Source organism: Leptonychotes weddellii, chromosome X (genome assembly GCF_054177405.1).
Source record: "Leptonychotes weddellii isolate Sample4059 chromosome X, ASM5417740v2, whole genome shotgun sequence".
NCBI classification, from domain to species: Eukaryota; Metazoa; Chordata; class Mammalia; order Carnivora; family Phocidae; genus Leptonychotes; species Leptonychotes weddellii.
Window position 1 is genome coordinate 33173572 of NC_138385.1, and position 20306 is coordinate 33193877.

At 48.8% G+C, this 20306-nt stretch overlaps 1 protein-coding gene and 1 pseudogene across 1 annotated transcript; one reads left to right on the plus strand and one right to left on the minus strand.

Annotated features, from left to right (window-relative positions):
• The first annotated feature begins 10620 nt into the window (after positions 1-10620).
• KCNE5 (potassium voltage-gated channel subfamily E regulatory subunit 5) lies at positions 10621-11151 on the plus strand. The gene has a single exon (XM_006737175.2). The coding sequence runs from the start codon at positions 10712-10714 to the stop codon at positions 11123-11125; it is 414 nt and encodes a 137-aa protein (XP_006737238.2). The 5' UTR covers positions 10621-10711; the 3' UTR covers positions 11126-11151.
• A 5487-nt stretch (positions 11152-16638) lies between these two features.
• On the minus strand, positions 16639-17483 carry LOC102738693 (small ribosomal subunit protein eS6 pseudogene; annotated as a pseudogene).
• Positions 17484-20306: the final 2823 nt, after the last annotated feature.

Sequence of the window (20306 nt, forward strand, 5' to 3'; positions counted from 1 at the left end):
ATTAGAAGCTGAACTGTGAGCTGAAGACTCTAAGTACGTAGGAATTTGGAGAAGGCAGAGATCCCTTTAGGCTTCAGTCGTCTGGGAAGTCTTCCTCGGAGCCCCCAGTCTGAGCCTAATGCTGAAGAGGCACGAGTGACTCCTACCAGCTTCTAGTTAATAACTAAGAGTTTGTATTCATCTGTAGCAGAATCCCTTCTGTGCCCATCGGCCTGCAAGGACAAAGTGGGGTGAGAACGACAGCGATCTCATACCTTGAGATCCTAGACCAGAGATCACCCCAAGATTCCACGTGTGCTGAGATATTAATACCCTCTGCCCTTGGGGAGGCCAGGGCTCCCTGGCAGGTTGCTCTCTTACTCATTCATCCCAGGGCATCACAGATGTTATCTGTGTGTGTGATGTGGTGAAAACTATTGGAAATACGCTTCTAGACATATCCCCCATCTTGGAAAGCATTGGTAACACGTGGCCACGATGCTTTGTCGTCACTGAGCTTGTAGTCCCAGGCAGACTGTCGGGTCTGGGAAGGTAGACAGTGTCTGTCTCATTCACTGCTCTTTCCCCAGGGCCTGTCTCTGTCCTGGCATGCAGTGCGTTCTCAGAAAAAATTTTTCAAGCAAGTCAGCTCCACGATGAGATATCGCCATCACACCTGTCTGAATGGCTAGTATCAAAAAGTGTTGGCGAGGATATGGAGAAAAGGGGACTCTTGTACACCGTTATAAATGGGTACAGCCACCGTGGCAAACAGTATGGAGTTTCCTCAAAAAGGTAAAAAATAGAGCTACCATACGATCCAGCAATTCCCCTTCTGGGTATTTATCTGAAGGAAATAAGACACTAACTCAAAAAGAGATCTGCACCCCCATGTTCATTGCAGCATTATTTACGATAGCCAAGATATAGAAACAACCTAAGCATCCATCAATGGATGAATGAATAAAGAAAATACAGGAAGTACACACACACAGAGGAATATTATTCAGCTATAAAAAGAAGGAAATGTTGCCATCTGTGAAAATATGGATGAATCTTGAGGGCACTGTGTTAAGGGAAATGTCCAGAGAGAGAAAGACAAATATCGTATGATCTCACCTATATGTAGAATCTAAAAAAAAAAAAAAAAAAAAAAAGCTCATAGATTCAAAGAACAGATTGGCGGTTGCTGGAGAGGGCTGGGTGGTGGCTGAAATGGGTAAAGGCGGTCGAAGCATACAAACTTCCAGCTATAAACTAAATAAGTCATGGGGATGTCACGTCCAGCGTGGTGGCTATAGTTAATAGTACTGCAATGCATAATCGAAAGTTGCTAAGGGTGTAGATCTCAAAAGTTCTCGTCCCAAGGAAAAAAAAAATCTGTAACTGCGTATGGTGATGTGTGTTCACTAGACCTAGTGTGATCATTTCACAATATATACAAATACTGAATCATTACATTGTATACCTGAAACTAATATGTCAATTATGTCTCAATTAAAAAAAAAGATTTCATGAATAGATAAATGAACGAGAGAGTCTAGACCTTGGAGGATGAGTAACATTTGGATAACACGGAAGGGTTAAAAGTTTGCAGGGAAGAATAACGCAAATAGAGTCATATACGGTCATGGTGTGTGCCAGGCACAATTTGGAAAAATCAGCTGAGGGGTCGCGACTGTTGGTGTTAGGAGGCAGTGGGAAGTTAGCAAGCCCATCACGGCTATTCAGCATAATGCTGGATGAATAAAGAGCCACTGGAGCATTATGGCCCCAAAACAAAGCCAAAAATTAAAACAAACACATGGTAGTTGACACAACTGGTCTTGATTTTTCTATTAGCATCTAATTTTATGTCAAGCTATGCCTACTCACTGTGGGAACCAATTTCTCATTTGGTCTGGGTCTCGAGTCCAGTGATTCCTAAACTAAATGTTCCCAGATCATCTTCCAGCTCCGAGGCCCTCCCTGAAATCCCTGGCACACACCACCCGCCCCCCCCACCCCCGCCTCCAGCCCCGAAGCAAAGGCTGTTCTGCCATCCCTCATGATGCAGGGGCGAGGGGAGGTGAACCCTGTTGCTTCGCTTACCCGTATGTTGCGGGCATGGCTTTGCACACGTAGAAAGGGTCCGAGTGGCTATTTCCTACTCAAAACATCCTAAGTGTCATATCCTCAGGGACGTTTGCCGGGGGCACTTTTATTAGTATTTCCATTTTACAGCAGAGGCAACGAACGAGCACAGAGAGGTTGAGTGATGGCTCCTGGTAACACAGCCAGTAGGTGGCCAAGCCAGAATTAAAATGCAGATTTGTCTGAGGTTGGAGCGGCTGCTCTCGACTACCATACTCTATTCTTTACCTTCTATAAGGTCTTTACCACACCGCGTTGCAATGGTCTAGGTAGCCCTTGACCCCTGGAAAGTGAGCTCTGGTGTAAAAGGAGGGTCTCCTCTGGATCCCCCGCGCCTAACCTCCTAACGCAGCACCAGGCCCAGAAACCGGCATCAAACGCTCTGGGTGAAAAACATTCTGAAACCGAGCGCAAAGAAAACCCCAGGCTTCCACCAGATGGCGCTGTGGGAGTCCAAGAGAAAAGTGCCCCCCGGGAGACTTCCTTTCCCGCAGAATACCCCAAGTATCCACGTTGTTTTCTTTCCCTTTCCAGAGAAAACTGAGTGGGTGGGAGAAGCATTTTTGAGATAATGTCGAGGCATGTATTGACACAAATTTGACAATTGACTTTATGACCTTGTGTTTTGGCCCCCAAAGGGGGGTTGCTCTTCCGCCACCCTTTTAGATTCATGCACTGCTTTGAAAGACCTCAAAGTGGTTTGCAGACTCTTGTCGCCATTAAAAAGCTAGAAATAAAATCTGACTCGCGCAAAGCATTGAAGGGGGCTGTGCAGTGGAGTGGAAAGGACTCTGGGCTGGATTCCGATGGCTCTGTATGAACCGGTGGGGGACTTCAGGCAAGTCCCCTCTGCCTGGACCTCCGTGTCCTCCGCTGCAAAATAAGGGGGTGGGATGAGTCTTCCAACACAGAAGGTGTTTTTCCCCTTCGCCTCTGTACGAAGGACGTTATAGAGCCGCATTAGAGCATGACCGTAATGAAGATTACCGACCCGGGTGCAAATTTCAGCCTGGCCACCTGCATGCTATGTGGCTTTGGGCAAGTTACGTAACCTCTCTGGGCCTCAGTTTCCTCGTCTGTCGAACGGGAATGGAACTGTACCTACCTCACAGGGTTCTTGTAAGGACTGAGTGAGATAATGCCTGTAAAGTTCTTATCCCAGTGCTTGGTACACAATAAGCTTTCAGCGAAAGCTGTCCTCACGCACAACTGAGTCTCACATTTTAGCAACTTTATCTACAGCTTGGCTGTACATTTAGTACTCAGCAAAACAGTGGGAAGGCTTTAAGTAATAAACCACAAATAGGCCAGACCCTTTCAGAAGTATAAGGGTAAATGCATTTCACGGGTACAAGGCAAGGCTAAAAGTAACCACAAACCGTTGGAATCCTCATACATGGTTGGTGGGAGTATGAAAAGATACAACCACTTTGGGAAACAGTTGGGCTGTGTCTTCTAAAACGATCTTCCCTGTGACCCAGCAGTATTTACCTAGGTATTCACCCAAGAAAAAGGAAAACATATGTCCACGAAAGGATTTGTATGAAAACATTCATAGCAGCTGTCCTTTTATTTTTTTTTTTTTAAGATTTCATTCCTAAGCAATCTCCACACCCAGCATGGGTGCTCGAACTCACAACCCCAAGATCAAGAGTCTCATGCTCTACTGACTGAATGGATAAACTGCACTATGATCACATACAATGGAGTACTCCTCAGCAATCAGAAGGAGCAAGCCACCGATGTATGTAATGACATGGATGATTCTCAAAAACATCAGGCCGAGTAGAAGAAGTCTTATTCAAAAGAATTCATATATATGTTTGCATTTATATGAAGTTCTGTAACAGGCAAAACTAACCCATGATGGGGGGGAAAATCAGAAGAGTGGCTGCCTCTGGGGGTGAAGGGAAGGGAACGTCTGGGAAGGGACAAGAGGAAGCTTTCTTGAGTGGTGAGAAGGTTCTATATCTTAGTGGGTGGCTAAGTTACATGGTTACATTTGTCAAAACTCAGCAAATGTCCAGTTAATGTTTGTGCAGGTCATCTTATGCATATTTTACCTCAAAAAGAAAACAGTCATAAGCAAATACTGAATCCAAGATAAGGCTAGGCATGTGGAAAGGGCTTAGGAGTGAAGTGCGCTGATGAATGCAACTTCGAAAAGAAAAAAGACAATGGCTAAACAGACAGAAGGAGAGCTGGCTAGGTGACAGATGGATAAAGCTCATGTGGGAAAACATTAGTGGTGGAATCTAGCTAGGAAGTGACAAGGTTCCCACCGTAAAATTCTTCCAGCTTTGTTGTGCGTTTGAAATTTTGCACGGTGAAGTTTTTCTTGGTGGACAAAAACATAACCACCAAGTTTGGCATCCTGCATGGAGTGAACATTTATTTACCTGACCGAGAGAGAATGAGAGAGCACAAGCAGGGGAAGCGGCAGGCAGAGGGAGAGGGAGAAGCAGGCTCCCCGCTGAGCGGGAGCCCGATGCCGGGCTCGATCCCAGGACCCCAGGATCATGACCCGAGCCGAAGACAGACGCTTAACCGACTGAGCCACCCAGGCACCCGACTTTTTTTTTTTCGAACGTAAAAAGGCTTCATTGGAGGAAGGCAGACCTCAAACCTAGGTAAATATTTCCTGAGCACGTACGATATGCCAGGCATTGTGCCACGCTAGTCGAGGGATACAAGGAGGAAGAACGTAGCGCCTGCCTTCAAAAGGACTGCAGGGACCATCTGACAAGCCCACATGTCCCCGTTATCCTACCCTGTGGGGATGCTAAGGAGAGTGAAATTTCATCTGGTGGGGAAATGTCTTAATTGTTCTCACCACAAGAAAGAAGTGGTAAGTATGTCACGTGGTTGAGGTGCCAGCTCACGCTATAGCAGGAATCATATTGCTACATATAAATGTATCAAACCCACGCATTGTATACCTGAAGCTGACATAATGTTGTAAGTCAATTGTGCGGCAATAAAAAAATAATAATTACAAAAGGAAAAGTGCCTGGTATTGAAGACATGTGCGTACTTACTGCTGCAAATATGATTGGAAGGCATTTTCAAACCAGAGCAGAGTCTTGAAGGTGATAATTTGGCGATCCAATGGGGGCCCATTCAAGAATTTTAAGCCAACGAGTGACATCCTTGGAAAATCGCTGGGAGAAAGGGGGCAGCTGCAACAGATATCATTGCTTTAGAGGGGTTGGCAGGCAAAGGAGCTTTTCATGTACCTGTAATGAGCAGAGAGAACAGATGGAAGCGCCCATGGGGAGGAGGGAGGTGCAGAATGACCCAGGGCGCGAGGCGATGAGATCCTCCTCCTTCCCATCTTCTGGGAAAGAGGAAGCTGCTTAGTCTGTGCCCTTCTCTTACTTCTTTGTTCCATGAGATTGTGGCTCTGTGAGGCTAAACTGGTCTGTTCTGATTGGTAGTCTATTCTGAGGGGTCAGTGTCCAAACCCTATTGCTGTTAAATATTTGTGACATCACCCCTACCGGCCTCAGAGGGTTGCTGTAAGGTTAATGAATATAATGTATGGAATCCGCCCAGCACATGTTAAGCATTCAATCCATGAGGCTCAGAGGACCGCATCTGATGCTCCGGTTCGGGGCTTGGATAGAGGGTGACCTCCGCACAAGCCCACCAAGATGCCCCAAAGTCTCTAAAGTAGGCCCCATTCCAACCCACAAACACTGTGACCTTTATCAACCCCCCGCCCACCACCACCACCAAAGACCACACATATTCCTCTGGAACAACTGAGAAGCCCCAGTTGGACCCAGGAAATTTCTCATCCGTTCTCTTCCCCCTTTTGAGAATGGACCTGCCCTGGGGGAGCAGGTAGGGGTAGGGCGGGTTGCCACAAGAGTGAGTTCAGACCACCGGCGATCTTCCTTCTTCAAACAAGGCTTTGGACTCTAGTGCTTTAAAGCGTGGGTCCAGGGTCCACAGTCTCTCCAAAACAGAGCTCTGGCAAGACTTCACGCCCACTATGCATTTCACCCCAGATCCTTCCACTCCCTGCTTTTTTGCAGCTCCCCAAGTGGCTGTGAGAGTCATGAAGCCACAGACAGTTCACCAATGTGACTCGTTCACCCACGTGTCTGTAGGACCTAGCACAGCGCCCTGCCCAGCGGAACATGCGATAAATATTTATCGAATGGCTGAACGAATGAATGATTCTTTCTCAGTCTGTACTTGGTGCTTCACGAAGCCTTCTTTCTTCCCCTTCCTCGGAGCCCATTGTGGGTCTGCCAGCCTTCTGGACTCCAACAGTGCTTACCATCTGTGCCCGCCCTTTGGCCATGAGCCAAAACCAACTCCGGTTCAATTCAACCAACTTCCATTTCCTAGAGCCCATGGCGCCTTAATTGTACTTTTAAAACAAACTTGGCATGGAACAGAACCTTTTCCAAGACCTTTTGAAAGTCCAAATACATGCTTATAAATTACTTCCCTTTGTTGACACACTTGATTACCATCCGGGAAATAAGTGAGTTCTAGATGACGATGGATAAACAGATGATTATTTGGCAGGCATGGGGGCAGGTTTGGAGGGGTGGTGGAAGGGTGGGGAGGAATGAGACCCGATCCTTGTCTGATGGATTTGCAGTTTCATTAAGTGTGGTGGGGAAACGGGGTTGGCATCTCAGCCATTCAGGGCTGGCCTGGGACTGGGATTTGAAGGGATGCCCAGCAGCCCCTTGAGTGAAAAGAAAGCCAGAATCCCCCCACACACACCTGTTGTTTTTTGCTGAGGGTTGGGCCTTTTTAAATTTTATGACTAGTCTCCATTCCTGATTCCACCCCCTTCTCCACATCTCCCACCCCCCATGCCGGTCTTCTGTAAAGGAGTGATGTGCTCTCTCTCTGGCAATTATTTCATTTAATGGAATTAGAATTAGCTTTGTATGTATTCATTGAAATATTATTTTGAATAGCAAAACCCTGCAAATAACCAGAAATCTTACAAGAGCTAACTTAAATATATAATGGTAGATCTATAGTCTAAAATACTGTGCAGACAATAAAATGATTTTTAAATTTTTTTTGAAGATTTTATTTATTTATTTGACCAAGACCCGTCGTGGGGCTCGATCTCAGACCCTGGGATCATGACCTGAGCCGAAGGCAGATGCTTAACCCACTGAGCCACCCAGGCGCCCCATAAAATGATGTTATTAAAATGTAATTGACATAGGAAAAATTCACAAGATGTCAAGTGAAGAGATAGGTTGCAAAACAATGATGTGGGGGGAGGGGGTGAGTACGTGCGCCTGCATGCAGCGGGTGTGCGTGCTATTGGCAATGTTTTTTCTTGGCATTTCCCCATTTCCCCAATTTTCTGTATTGAAGGCTGGAGTCAGAGGTAAGGCACCACCAGGAGGGTTGCATTGTAAAGACTCTGAGAGCACAAACAGGGCTATCAAGCAAGGCTTCCTCCAATCAGCGCATTTTGAGGAAGGTGAAAGGCACAGTATATTGGAGAAGAACTCCGGGAAAAAGCTGTTTTTCAAATTCAAGGGGAGGAGATGGTGTCCACTGATGGTGAGGACCTCGGGTCCACCCAAGAAAACTGGTCTTCATTAAAGAAGCAACAGGCAGTGACTCTGGGTTTCTGAACATAGGGGTGAATTGGCGGAAGTGGTGTTGGAAGAGAGTGACAGACGGTCTCCGACTTAGGGTGGCTTGACTAGCAATTCTTTGACATGGTGATAGTGCAAAAGCGATGCACATTCTTAGAAACTGTACTTCAAATTGTTTTGAATTTGGATCTTTTCCCGGGCTGGCTGTATGTGCTCTGATTTGCTCTCATAAATAACTGGTACACTCACAGCCATTCGGTTTTCAGTACAGTATTCAATAAGTTACATGGGACATTCGACACTTCATTATCAAATAGGCTTTGTCTTAGATGATTCTGCCCAACTGGAGGCTAACGGAGGAGTTTTGAGCACGTCCAAAATAGGCTAGGCTAAGCTGGGTTGCAGGTTAGGTGTAGTAAGTCCATTTTCGATTTAATATATTTTCAACTTACGATGGGTTTATCGGGACATAACCCCATTGTTAAGTCAAGGAAGATCTGTATTCTAGCCAGAGCAGGGTGGATTGGGTTATAGGCAGGGAGATCTGCCAGGAGACTCTGCAGTTTGCATATTTGACCTGAGGTAATGAGAGCTTGGATTAAGCTTGTGGCAGCAACACCAGAAAGGAAGGAGCGGGTGGATCTGAGAAAGAAGCAGAGCTAGAGAATCAAATTTGGCTAAATGTACACCAGGTGGTCCATGAAACCATGTAAGGAGACACTTTCCAAGGAAATGGATGTTAAGAGAGAAAAGCTGAGGACTGAGTCTTCAGGGATTCCAACAGTTAACGGGAGGAGGAAAGAAGAGGAGCCAGCAAAGGAGACAGAGGATGATGGGTCAGAGAGATAAGAAGAGAAACTTGAGAATGCAATGCCATGAGGGCCAAGGGTAGGACAGTTACAGGAAGGAGTGGGTGGTTGATGGTATCAAATTCATCCTCGAGGTCGGAGATGCAAACTGAGCAGAGACCCTTGAATTTGGTCGGGAGGTCGCTGGTGAACTTAAGAGAGCAGTTTGGCAAAATGTGCTGGATTCTAGAAGGTTCCAGGGAAGGGAGAGGTGGAGAAATGGAGGCAGCTTGTGGATACCGTCCATGTGACAAGAGTAATGTGTTAGGACTGAGAAGAACAAGCTCAAACTTTATCATTCTAGTCCCGCTACTTAACTACTTGAACTTGTTTCCTCTTCTGAAAATGGGAATAATCCTTTTAGTTCATAAAGCTGTCGAAAGCACAACAGAAGTTTAAATGATGACTTTTATGCGACAGCGAAGGGGCTTCTTCCTCGCCCCCACACCCCCAAACCCTAGAGATTTCTGGGCATGATGTAACAGATAACAGAAGTGTTTTAGCCTTTCAGTCCTGTCCCTAGGTTGATACTGTTTTGAGAATTTTCTAGCTGTGTCCCCTGGCATTCATGCCAAGTCACTTTAACAGTTCTTTCTGAGCCCCTCTGAGGTGAGGACGTTGAGGTAAGGTGGTTGGGGAGGAGTCAGTGGTCAGGGCCAGGTGGAATGCCTCTGAGATCTGTGTAGAAGCTGTTAAGGCTCTCTTTGAGACCCTGGATATAGAGCCCTGGGGTGCCAACCTCACCCCAACACGCAGAAGGCTGCATTCCCTGAAGGGCGCCTGGGGCAGAGGCACCCAAACCCCCTCCTTTATTAACCCATGGCACCTGCAGCCTGAATGGCCTCTGGACCAAAGGGTCTCGAACAGGCAGCTTGATTCTCAAGGCGGCCATAAAGGCATAGCCTTTTTTTCATTCCTTCTATTCTCACTCGGCAACCACACCTGATCAGCACGACCTCCTGTTTTTTTTCTACTCACTGTCTACAAATCAATCCTTTGAGCGCGTTTCCTTGGTGAGGCCCAGGCTGTTTGTAGTTTAACATGCTGTGGTCTGATCTTTGTCTCAGTGCCTTGTTTTCCCTTAAAAGAAGATACCCTCTGGGGGAAAAAATGGCTGCCCCCCAACAAGCCGGCAGGGCCTAGACCTGTTACCAAGCCCTGGAGGGGCTCGGGGCTCTGTGCCGGACGGCCTAACCGGATGTGGAGGTGGCAGGTGCGCGTATTCTCTAGAAGACGCACTTTTCAGATCCTGAGACATCTAGAGACTGTCGTGCAAGGGCCTTTTTAAATGTCCGTGTTCCTTTTAATGGAAGAGCTTGGCTTCATTTCTGGGAAGATGGCTTGCCGGCGGGAAACAGGGTCACATCGTGGAAGGTATAGTCACGTGCTAAGATGTGTCGGCCTCTCTAAAAAATGGGATAGGAGGACAGGGCAGGCGTACTTCCAAGGAGGCCCGGGTATTGTCAGCCACCCTTCTGGGAGACCAGGGAGTCGTACTCTGCTTCAGTCACCCAATTTGTCCTGAGCATCTCCTGAACGCGATGCTCTCCTCCTCGGCGCGGGGGAAGGCAAAAGGGCCGCAAAGATAGGCCAGGGTCCCTGGCTATGCGAGCAGTTGCCATCGGACGTGGACGAGCGGCCTCGGCTGCCCCCGTTATGGCCAGGCAGCGCTGACGGAATCCCGGGGGGCAGGGCTTGCCTTGGGGGCCCAGATGCTGTGTCTGGGCCAAAGCCGGGCCTGCAGGGCAGGTGGCCAGAACTTGGAAGGAATTCTCTTCCGCAGCCCAGGGTCCAGGCCTGGCCCCAGCGAGCTGCCCTGCCAGCCTCCGCTGCCTGGGGCCTCGCGCATTCCGCGCCCCCGCCCCTCCGCGGGCCTCGCCCCCCTCCCTTGTCCCCTTCTCCTCCCCCCACCAGCTGTCCCCTTTCCCCGGAGCGCCGAGACAGCCGCCGGAGCCTGGCGAGAGGCGGCCTCGGGCCCGAGGGGGCGTGGTGGGGAAGGGGAGGAGGGCGGGGGTGAGGGGATAAGGAGGCCCGCGCGGCCCGCGCCCCCAGCCACTGCCCGCCCCGGGAGCCGGGTGCCGCCGCCGCTCGCCCGCTTCCCCTCGCCCCGGGGGAAAGGTCAGCAGCGTCCTGGAGCCGCCGTGCCACTCCCCGACAGCCATGAACTGCAGCGAGAGCCAGCGGCTGCGCACCCTCCTCAGCCGCCTGCTGCTCGAGCTGCACCACCGGGGCAACGCCAGCGGCCTGGGCGCCGGCCCCGGCCCGAGCATGGGCATGGGGGCCGTGCCCGACCCGTTCGTGGGCCGCGAGGCGACCAGCGCCAAGGGCGACGACGCCTATCTCTACATCCTGCTCATCATGATCTTCTACGCCTGCCTGGCCGGAGGCCTCATCCTGGCCTACACCCGCTCCCGCAAGCTCGTCGAGGCCAAGGACGAGCCGGCCCAGGCCTGCGCGGCGCACGAGTGGGCCGCCGCCGACGCCGAGACTGCCGCCGGCTCGCCGGCCCACGGCCGCCGCCAGCTCGCCCCCGGGGCGCCGCCCGCCCCTGCCCAGGGCACCGAGGGGGTCTAGAACCGCCGCCCCGCGGGCCCCCTCGCGCGCCCGCGCGCGCGCCCTCCACAGCTCCCGCGTCCCTGGGCGCGGCGCCCGCCTGCTCCTTTCCTTCCCTTCCAGGCGCCGCCTCACCTGAGGCCCAGACAAGGAGGGGCCCGCCGACCTTGTCTGGCAGGCCCTGGAGGAAGCACCACCCTACCCACCCCTGGCCGGCTTCTCCCTCCTCTCCACTCCTCTCCACTCCCCCCGACCCCCACCCCGTGCCTCCATCCCCCACCCCGCACACCCAACGGCACTAAACTGCCTCTGCTCTCTTGTCTTCAAACAGCCCTGACACCACCCTCCAGCCCCCTGGGAACTGAACCCACCACGTCCAACACTTGGCACTGAAGTGAAGCAGCGAAGTCTATCAGAACTCTGGGCCGTCTAACGGGCAGCTGCTCCAAGGGCAGCCAGGGACTGCTCGCTCTGCAGAGCCAGCGGGCTTGGTGTCACTGCTAGGCGGCCGCAGCAGCTCCAGCTTCCTGTTGCCTTAGGGGCCGAGACAAAGAAAATCAAGAGACCTCAGACATCTTTCCCCTCCCTCCCTCCCTCTTGCAGCAAGGAGCTAGCAGGACACTAGGACCCGTCTGTGGGCTAGAACGGACTGAACCGGGGGCCGAAGGGGGAGGGAAGCTCCAAGGGCAGGGGAAGACCCATGACCCCAACTGTATGGCTTTCTTGCATCCAGTTGTCATCCCAAAGGTAACTTGCCCGATTTTTAGCAGCTTTGCCATCTTCTGGTGTGGGTAACCATTGCTGGGTGTAATCTCAGGACCTCCAAATGTCGCCCCTCCCTGCGTGTGGATTCAGTTGTTACAGCGCTGTCTGCTTCATGTCAGGTGTAGGGAACACGAGGCTCAGATGTTGCCCTCCTCTGTAACCTGGGGGAATGTCAGAGGCAGGTAATAAAGGTTGTTTAAGCAATAGCCTAAGACTCTTCTCTCAGAGATGCCAGCCTTTGAGACCCAGTACTATGTAGAAAAGGAACCCTTGTTGCTCTGGGAAATGATGTTTAGATTTGAGGGTTGGGTTGTTGCGGTATTTATATCGGTATGTTCAATTCCAACACAGTAGAGGTGATTGTGGGGGAAGAAAAGGTTGATATGGCTAAACGGGTCGTTTTCCCAAGGGTTTCGAAAGTTGGAACTACTTTATTACTTTTTTTTCCCCCTTTAATTCTGAAGCACCTTGAAATATCACGATGCTGAGTGAGGATTTCCCACTGAAGCAGTTTTTCGGGATACACCTTAAAAAAACCTCTCATACCTCATGGAGGGGGGTGGGAGGATGGGTTAGCCTGGCGATGGGTATTAAAGAGGGCACGTTCTGCATGGAGCACTGGGTGTTATATGCAAACAATGAATCATGGAACACTACATCAAAAACTAATGATGTGATGTATGGTGATTAACATAACATAATAATAATAAAAAAAGAATAAATGCCAGCCAGCATTTATATAGTAAAAAACCAAACCAAAACAAAACAAAAACCTCTCATACCCATCACTGTCAGCTATTATCAAAGTTAATTTTTAGAAGCCATCTTTGTAAGTCTCAAACGTGTGGCTTACTAAAAGAGAAAAGCCATCAAATAGCGTAAAATCACAAGTTGGAGGGACGATGCTTCAACTGAGCAATCTTAACCAGTGATGGGTAAAGCTACAGGTGCATGGTTTTCATTTATTCTCCCTTGTCTCAAGAAGGTCATCAGAACTTGCTTGCTTCGGGCTTAAAAGCTTACATCTGATGGGGGCTGTTTGGGTTTCATCAAACACACAGAAAAATCACCTCTTAGCATTAAGCCAACTTGCTTAAATACAGCTGACTTCTGTGACAGCAAGGCAAACATTATGGGGCACTTCCATGAGCTGATAACACGTAAACCTCATTCAAGGTGTTCGTTTTGACCTTGTAGCCCATCTGTTATTTTACTGGAGCTGTTAATAAGTTAAATGAACTTACTTTCATTCCCAGGATCCACTCCTTGAAGTTCAACTGGCCTTGCCCCATTGGCTGATCTCCAGTCTTAGTTTCAGCCTTAAGGCCGTGCAGGTGGGGGTCAGGGATTGGGCAGCAGTCCAAGACAATGACAGGAAGAGAGGGGGTGCCTCAGGGCCAGGTGGGGAGGCCTGAATGGGATGTGGGGCGAGGGCACAGATACCCAGCCATGCCAGGGGCATGTGGGCGGGAACAGTCCCCAGCCCTGTATGTCAAGTACAACAATGTCCCCCATTTATCTGGCATGAATGGGAACACAACGTTGTTCTGATAATGAACATAATCACTGGTTAGGTGTTGACAAATTGGTACCATTTTTTCATAGACTTTAAAAGAGCATACTGCCAAAATATAGATAGATAGATAGATAGATAGATAGATAGATAGATAGATACAGATATATAGCTGCTCCCAGTCAATGCCCCTAATTAACATTAATGTGCCAGCTGAGGGAAAACCAATCCCACCACAAAACTACTTCTGCTTTCAAAAACATTTTAACTTTTTAATGATGATTAGGGTACCTATGAAGAACATGTAGCAAGAGGGGCCACAGAACTCTACCAGTGAGAAAAGTGACCTGGCCGGGGGAGAGCGATTTGCTTTACTATCCAGTCGCTTTTCCCAAATACATTCAGGTTGCAACTGTGTCCCAGATAATGAAGTTTCCCAGAAGCCGGGACACTCGAATCTTTCCCAGCCAGTGGGGGTGTCAACACCATTGAAGTGGTCATATTGTGATCAGCAAAAGACAGAAGAAAGGAAAACCGGGGGCTTGGCAGTTTTGATAATGTATTCCTGAATAGCACGGGCTGACTGTCCAAATTGGGGAACCGTTAGCCTTCTCCTGAACGTGATTCTAATAAATTGGAATGATTTTTTTTTTTTTTTTTTTCCCAACCGATCCGGCAGTCTATTTCTCCCTTCTGTGTAAGCAGATCCTGTTTTAGGTCAGGTCAGATCTTTGCTCCATAATAATAATAATAATGAAGAAAGAGACCCATGCTTCCTCAATTGTAACTCGAGGCTTTCAACAGAGCGCAACTAGGAGATATTTGGAGCTCCAATGTCTGGAAGCGCTCATCGACAGCGCAAAAATAAATGGAAACTTTTCTTCCATTACAGACATAATTCTGTGTTGTCGATTCACTTTTCTAGAGGGCTATAAATGGGGTCTTTCATTTGTTTATAGTTACCACCTTCTCCTTTTCAATTTGCCATCTCTTTTAGAAACCAAAGATCTGCACATGATTTGTATCAACAAAGAGAAAAGGGACTGGGCTGCTTTCCAAAGGATCTTGCCCGACGGCTAAAGCAAACGCGATGGAGAGCACAGGACCAGAATCCGGAGAGCTGGGGTCCAGCCCTGGCTTTGCCAATTAGCCAGCTTTGTTTCTCAGAACGAGCTGTCTCACCTCCCCGGGGCCTGTCTCCACCGCTGTGGGGATTTGAGGATCAAGTAAGATAATGCATGGGAAAAAGCTCGAAGTACAGCAGCTATAAGAAGCATAAGGTGTTAAGTTTATATTTCCCTTTTTCCCTTCTTGGGGGAGTGCCTTTGGACTGTTGTGTGGTGGAAGGCGGGCGGGGGGAGAGAAAATTCTCCACGCAGTAAAGTCTGCTCTTACTGCTCAGAGAAGAGGATTGTAGGGACTTGGCCACTAGCTCCCAGATTTCTGAGCCCATCTCCCCCATTCTCAGAATCTTGGATGACTAGGAGTCTGTGCGTAACTGTCTCACCATCCTACTCATCCCCTCTACCCATAGCCCCACAGTAACCTGTTTAAAAAAATACGACAATAATACCGTATTTTCAGGGTTCCACCAGGACTGGAGTCTAGACTTTGAAGACATAGGTCAGGGATTGAGGGGGTGCAGAAGAGAAGAGAATGAAGGGGAGGAATCACAGGCTTCATGAGGGAGGTAGGAGGAAGAGCAATCTAGAATGTTCTGTGAAGGTAAGGGAGCGTGACTGAGGACCACCGAGGGTGAATGGATCACGTGGGTCAATGGCCAACCCCAGGTGAATTTGAATCACCTATCAAAATGGCTTCCGGGAGGGACGCCTGGGTGGCTCAGTCGGTTAAACGTCTGCCTTCGGTTCAGGTCATGATCCCAGGGTCCTGGGATCGAGTCCCACCCACATCGGGCTCCTTGCTTGGCGGGGAGCCTGCTTCTCCCTCTGCCTGCCACTCCCGCTGCTTGTACTCTCACTCTCTCTCTCTCTCCCTCTAGCAAATAAATAAAAAAAAATCTTAAAAAAAAAAAGAGGCTTCCGGGAGGAGAAGCCGGATGAGAAGTCCCTTTTTTTCACTTAACACAACCTACAGTTGGTCCAGGAAGACCAATGATGTGATTAAAGCAACTCTTCGTTCTGTGCTGGATCTCAGAGCATAGGACATGTGGAGTACTGAGCTCTCAGAGAGGACAGCCTCTGTCTTTTGGCAATCTGTCCCAGGCCTTCGTCTCTGGCCCCTTTCTCTTGGCCAGAAGCTCAGCATATTCTGCAGCCTCTTCCTTATTTGTCTTAGTACACTGTTTCTTCACAGTAATACGCCCATGTTTGTGTTGCAGGACACACGGGGGTACCAAGACACTGAATTTTGCACACTTTGGTCCTACGCGACCCCACCGGTCCCTCATCAGCTGTGTTCTGAGGGAGGGCAGGGTCTTGGGAAAAGCTGCGGCCTGGGCCTCTTCCTCTGAAGAGAATGCACTCAGCGCAAACAGGGGGATACCTCAGATACATTTTTTTTTTTTTTTAATTGTGGTAAAACATACAGAAGGTAAAATTTCCCTCAGCCATTTCCCAAAGCGTACAGTTCAGTGGCATTAAGTATATTTGTGTGCTTGGGCAATGGTGCTTTTTTAAGTCAGAGAAAAAGGCAAGCACCTAAATGACTTTACATAGAAGGGGTAGGGCGCGTACTCCTTGTTTCCTGTGACATGCCCTGTGGGGGTGTTCACGGTTTATAATAGCTCACTCAGGACAATGTAGAGGTGAAACCCAAGGACAGAATCTCTACTTGTGGATTTCGGTGAAATCTGGAAAGAGTGATATCTCGAAAGTTTTGTCCTCCGAGCCCTGCGGCGGACTCGGGTGGTCGCGAATGACTGGCTTCCAGTATGAATTCACTGAATTCTCACATACCTGACCCACAAGATGTCCAGTCCTGAAAACGCGTCAGGTCCCTGAAGAAACAGGGGGCCTCCCCTTGGCTCTTTGAGGATCTCAGGATGACCTAGCAGGGGTTGCATCTCCAGCAGGCCTGGAAGAGAGAGAGTGGAGACAAGGGGGCACGTTAATTTTATTCCTCTTCTCACGGGACCACTCCTCTGGGGGCACGGTGGTCAGGACCAGCCCTTGGCGGAACTATGGGATTGGTATTGATCTCATGTGTTCTCTTTCTGTTCTAAGCTTCACCATCACTCCCAGTCCCAGTCTTCCAGAACGATTCCTTCCCTGCTGCCAGGGGCTAATAGTCTTACTCATTTATGTCTCATCTGCTGTTCATCCCCGTGATGACCCAAGGAATCATCTTTTTTGATGTCTGATCTTATTGAGTTGTTACTCTTGGAAAACTCTCCATTTTGACTGGACTCAGGCGCCGAGGGAGAAGCTCTCAGAGAGGACAGCCTCCATCTCTTGGCAATCTGTTCCTGGTGTTTTTCTTTGGCTTCTTTCATTCTCTTGGCCAAAAGCTTAGTATAGTCTGTGGCCTCTTCCTTATTTTGCTTGGCATGCTGTTTCTTCCGAGTAAACTGACGTTTGTGTTATAGGACATGTGGAAGACCAAAGTGCTGAGTCTTGGGCACTTTGGTCCCAGGTTGCTTCCCTTCTTCGTTCAGGCACTTTCTCACAACATACTGGTGGACATCATCTTCTTTATATTGAAGAGTTTGTGGATTCTGCGAGATTTTGGGGGCCCCTGGCAACGAGGCACAGTAGTACCAGTGAGTCCAGGAATATCCTTCTCCTCCTCCTTTTATTTTTATAATAACCAAGTTGAGAGCACTGAGATTGGCACCCACAATGCAACCCCACACGGATTTGTGCCTTCTTCCTCCAGTCCTCCTTGGTTTGTAACGGGAATGCCCCTTGCCCAGGAGCAGGTGGACACGGCCAGGGGTTAAGACCTCCTGCTTCATGGGGAAGCCTTGTTTGTCATTGCCACTGCTGATTAGGACCCTATAACCCTCCCATTCTCCACCTAGAGCGTCAGCAGCAACTTCTGCGGCCATGCGCTTCTCATCAAAGTTAGGAAGTGTGCGTTCTTCATCCGCTGAATGAGTTTTCGGCAGCCGGTGGCTAGGAGAGGGATGTTCAGTTTCATCTTGAGACAGCCGACCGCCTCCGAGTTGCCACAACAAAAGAGAGCAATGCATCTTTAATGGTGGCTTTCAGACACCTGTGAGGGTGGGAGGTGTGAAGGGGGGCTTGCCCTAGACTCCCAAACCTGAGATGGGTAAAGCTGCTCTGGTGGTACCGACCATTGTGGTAAGCTCAAGAACAGCACTTCGGCTTTTTCTTATTTGTCCCCACTACTTCTAGGGGTGTTCAGAAGATCCAACCCTCAGCCATCTAGGAGGGCACCTGCATTTCCATGTGAGTCTCCTGGGTGGAGGGTGGAATGGGGGTGGGGATGGGAGTAACTGGGACAAGCATAAGGGGAGAGAAGCCAAGGACTCTGTCTGCTGGAAGGTTAACTTAGCAAACAGGACGCCGGAGAGGAATGGTTGAGGTGAGTGAGGGAAGAAATACTAGGACGGAGTCCACGAGGACCTGGAAGGATGGAATTTCTATCATGTCCCGAGTAACTGGCACCATCCCTCAGAGGTTCGGGCTTTCCCTCTAGCAAGTCCAAGGACAGGTCAGTTCAAGAGCCCCACCTCTTCATGGTCTCCATCATCAGCTAAAGCAGAACAACGTAGTGCATGTGGCATGAGCTTTAAAGCCAGACTGGCTGGGTAATTCGAGGACCGTTGCTTAACCTTCTCCAAGCCCCCTTTCCCTATCTGTAAAATGGATGTAAGAAATTGCACCTACCTCCCAGCGTTGTGGTGAAGACTGAGCAACTTAGCATAGTGCCTGGCTCATGGTCAAGGTTCAGTAATGGTCGTTTCCAATCTTTCCCCAATCCACTGCAGCCGGGTTGTCACCTACACCGCAGCAATGGGACAGCTTTGTCATGGTCACAAATGACCTGCGTGTTGCCGATCTAATGCTCAATTCTCAGTCCTCATCTCTATGACTGCTCAGCCACATTTAACGCTCCTTTCTTGAAACTTTCTTTTGACTTCCACAACGCCTCAATCTCCTGGTTTTGTCTCCTTTGCCAGTCCTTTCTCTTCTTAGTCTCCTTTGCTGGTTCCTCCTGCCGTTGAATTGCCCGGGGCTCCATCGTGGCACATCTTCTCTCCTCCATCTATTCTCTCTCCCTTTGTGATGTTGACTAGTCCCAACATGCAAAATATCTTCTCTATACATAAATACCATCTTAACAGTGATCCCCAAATTTATATTTTATAAATCCCCAAAACCCCTACTCTGAGCTCCAGACCTGCCTCCTGCATATCTGACTGCCTACTTAACATCTCTACTTGGGTATCGAAACCTGTCTGAAAGTTAACATGTCCAAAACAGAACTTTTGAGTCTTTTCCCCCTAAATCTGCTCTTCTACTTGAGAAAGAAAAAGCAGCCCTTGCCATCGGGGAACCAGTCTGACAATTACATCTAGGCATTATTGTCGGTTAGAAGCTGGCCTGGTGTTCACAGGTTGGTCACGTTATTCTCGTGTTGCACGTAATCCATCTCACAGAACACCAACATTGGATTAGTTTAATGACAAGACGTGTCTCTATGATCATGACGAAGTGAGACAAAACAAGACCACTGTGTAACGTTATCTAAGTACAGACAAAAACAAGGTCATTGTGAAACTCACAAATACCAAACATTCTCCTTTCCCAGCTAACTGCTACTTCTCTCCCTCCTTATAGCTTTAGTCTTCCTTCATTCTAGATAAGAGTTGATAAGATACCCAGTCATGGAATTAGCCTCCCCTCCTAATAGCATCCAATCCAGAGCAAATGATCACTTCCTTGGCCTCTCCCCCAAATCACCTAAGAGAAGCTCTAATCCATTAATAAATGCTTTCTAACACCACTTATTGAGACACCCATGGTTCCCCGTGGTATGAATTCTCCCTTGTTGCCATGAGTCTTAAACCCAATTTGTTCAACCACAGGTTTGTTCCTGGTGGTCTTTGGTAGGAGGGCATTGCCATAGTAATCTTCCCTACTTCTTCTTCTCCTTCTCCTTCTCGTAAATGGTACTACCATTATTTATCCAGCTGCTTAGGCCAAAGCAGGAGTCACACTGATTCTCCATTTCCCCTTACCCTTCCACATTCAATTTAGGAGCCAAGTCCTTTCTTTTCTTTCTTTTTTTTTTTTTTAAGATTTTATTTATTTGAGAGAGCGAGAATGAGAGACAGAGAGCATGAGAGGGAGGAGGGTCAGAGGGAGGAGGGTCAGAGGGAGAAGCAGACTCCCCGCCGAGCAGGGAGCCCGATGCGGGACTCGATCCCGGGACTCCAGGATCATGACCTGAGCCGAAGGCAGTCGCTTAACCAACTGAGCCACCCAGGCGCCCCATGAGCCAAGTCCTTTCAACTGTACTTCCAAAAGGAATTCTGCATATACCTGTTTCTCATGATCTCCACTTCTACCACCCTAGTCTATTACCTCCATCATTTCTTACCTGATTTAATATAACACTTTCTAACTGTTCTTCTTGCCTTTGCCCTTCACCTCTTGCAGTTAGTTCTTCACACAATAGCCAGAGCCATGTTAAAGTATAAAGCAGATCGTGTCTCATCTCTACCTAAGGCCCTCCATTGAATTACCCACACAATTAGAATACAATCCCAACTCCTCCCCATGGTCAACAAGACCTCTCTAAACCTCATCTCCTGGATACCCTTCCCTCTTGCTCACTAAACTCAAGGTATGCTAATCTTTTTGCTGTTCCTTGAACACATCAAGCTCACTCCTGCCTCAGAGCCTTTGCATGTGCTGTTTCTCTGCCTGGAATATTCTTCCTCTATATCTTCTCATGGTTGTTTTCCTTCTCATCATTCAAGTCTCAGCTTAA

Excerpts from the sequence above, each read along its gene's own strand:
- KCNE5 (XM_006737175.2), top strand. The coding sequence starts at position 10,712 with ATGAACTGCAGCGAGAGCCAGCGGCTGCGCACCCTCCTCAGCCGCCTG.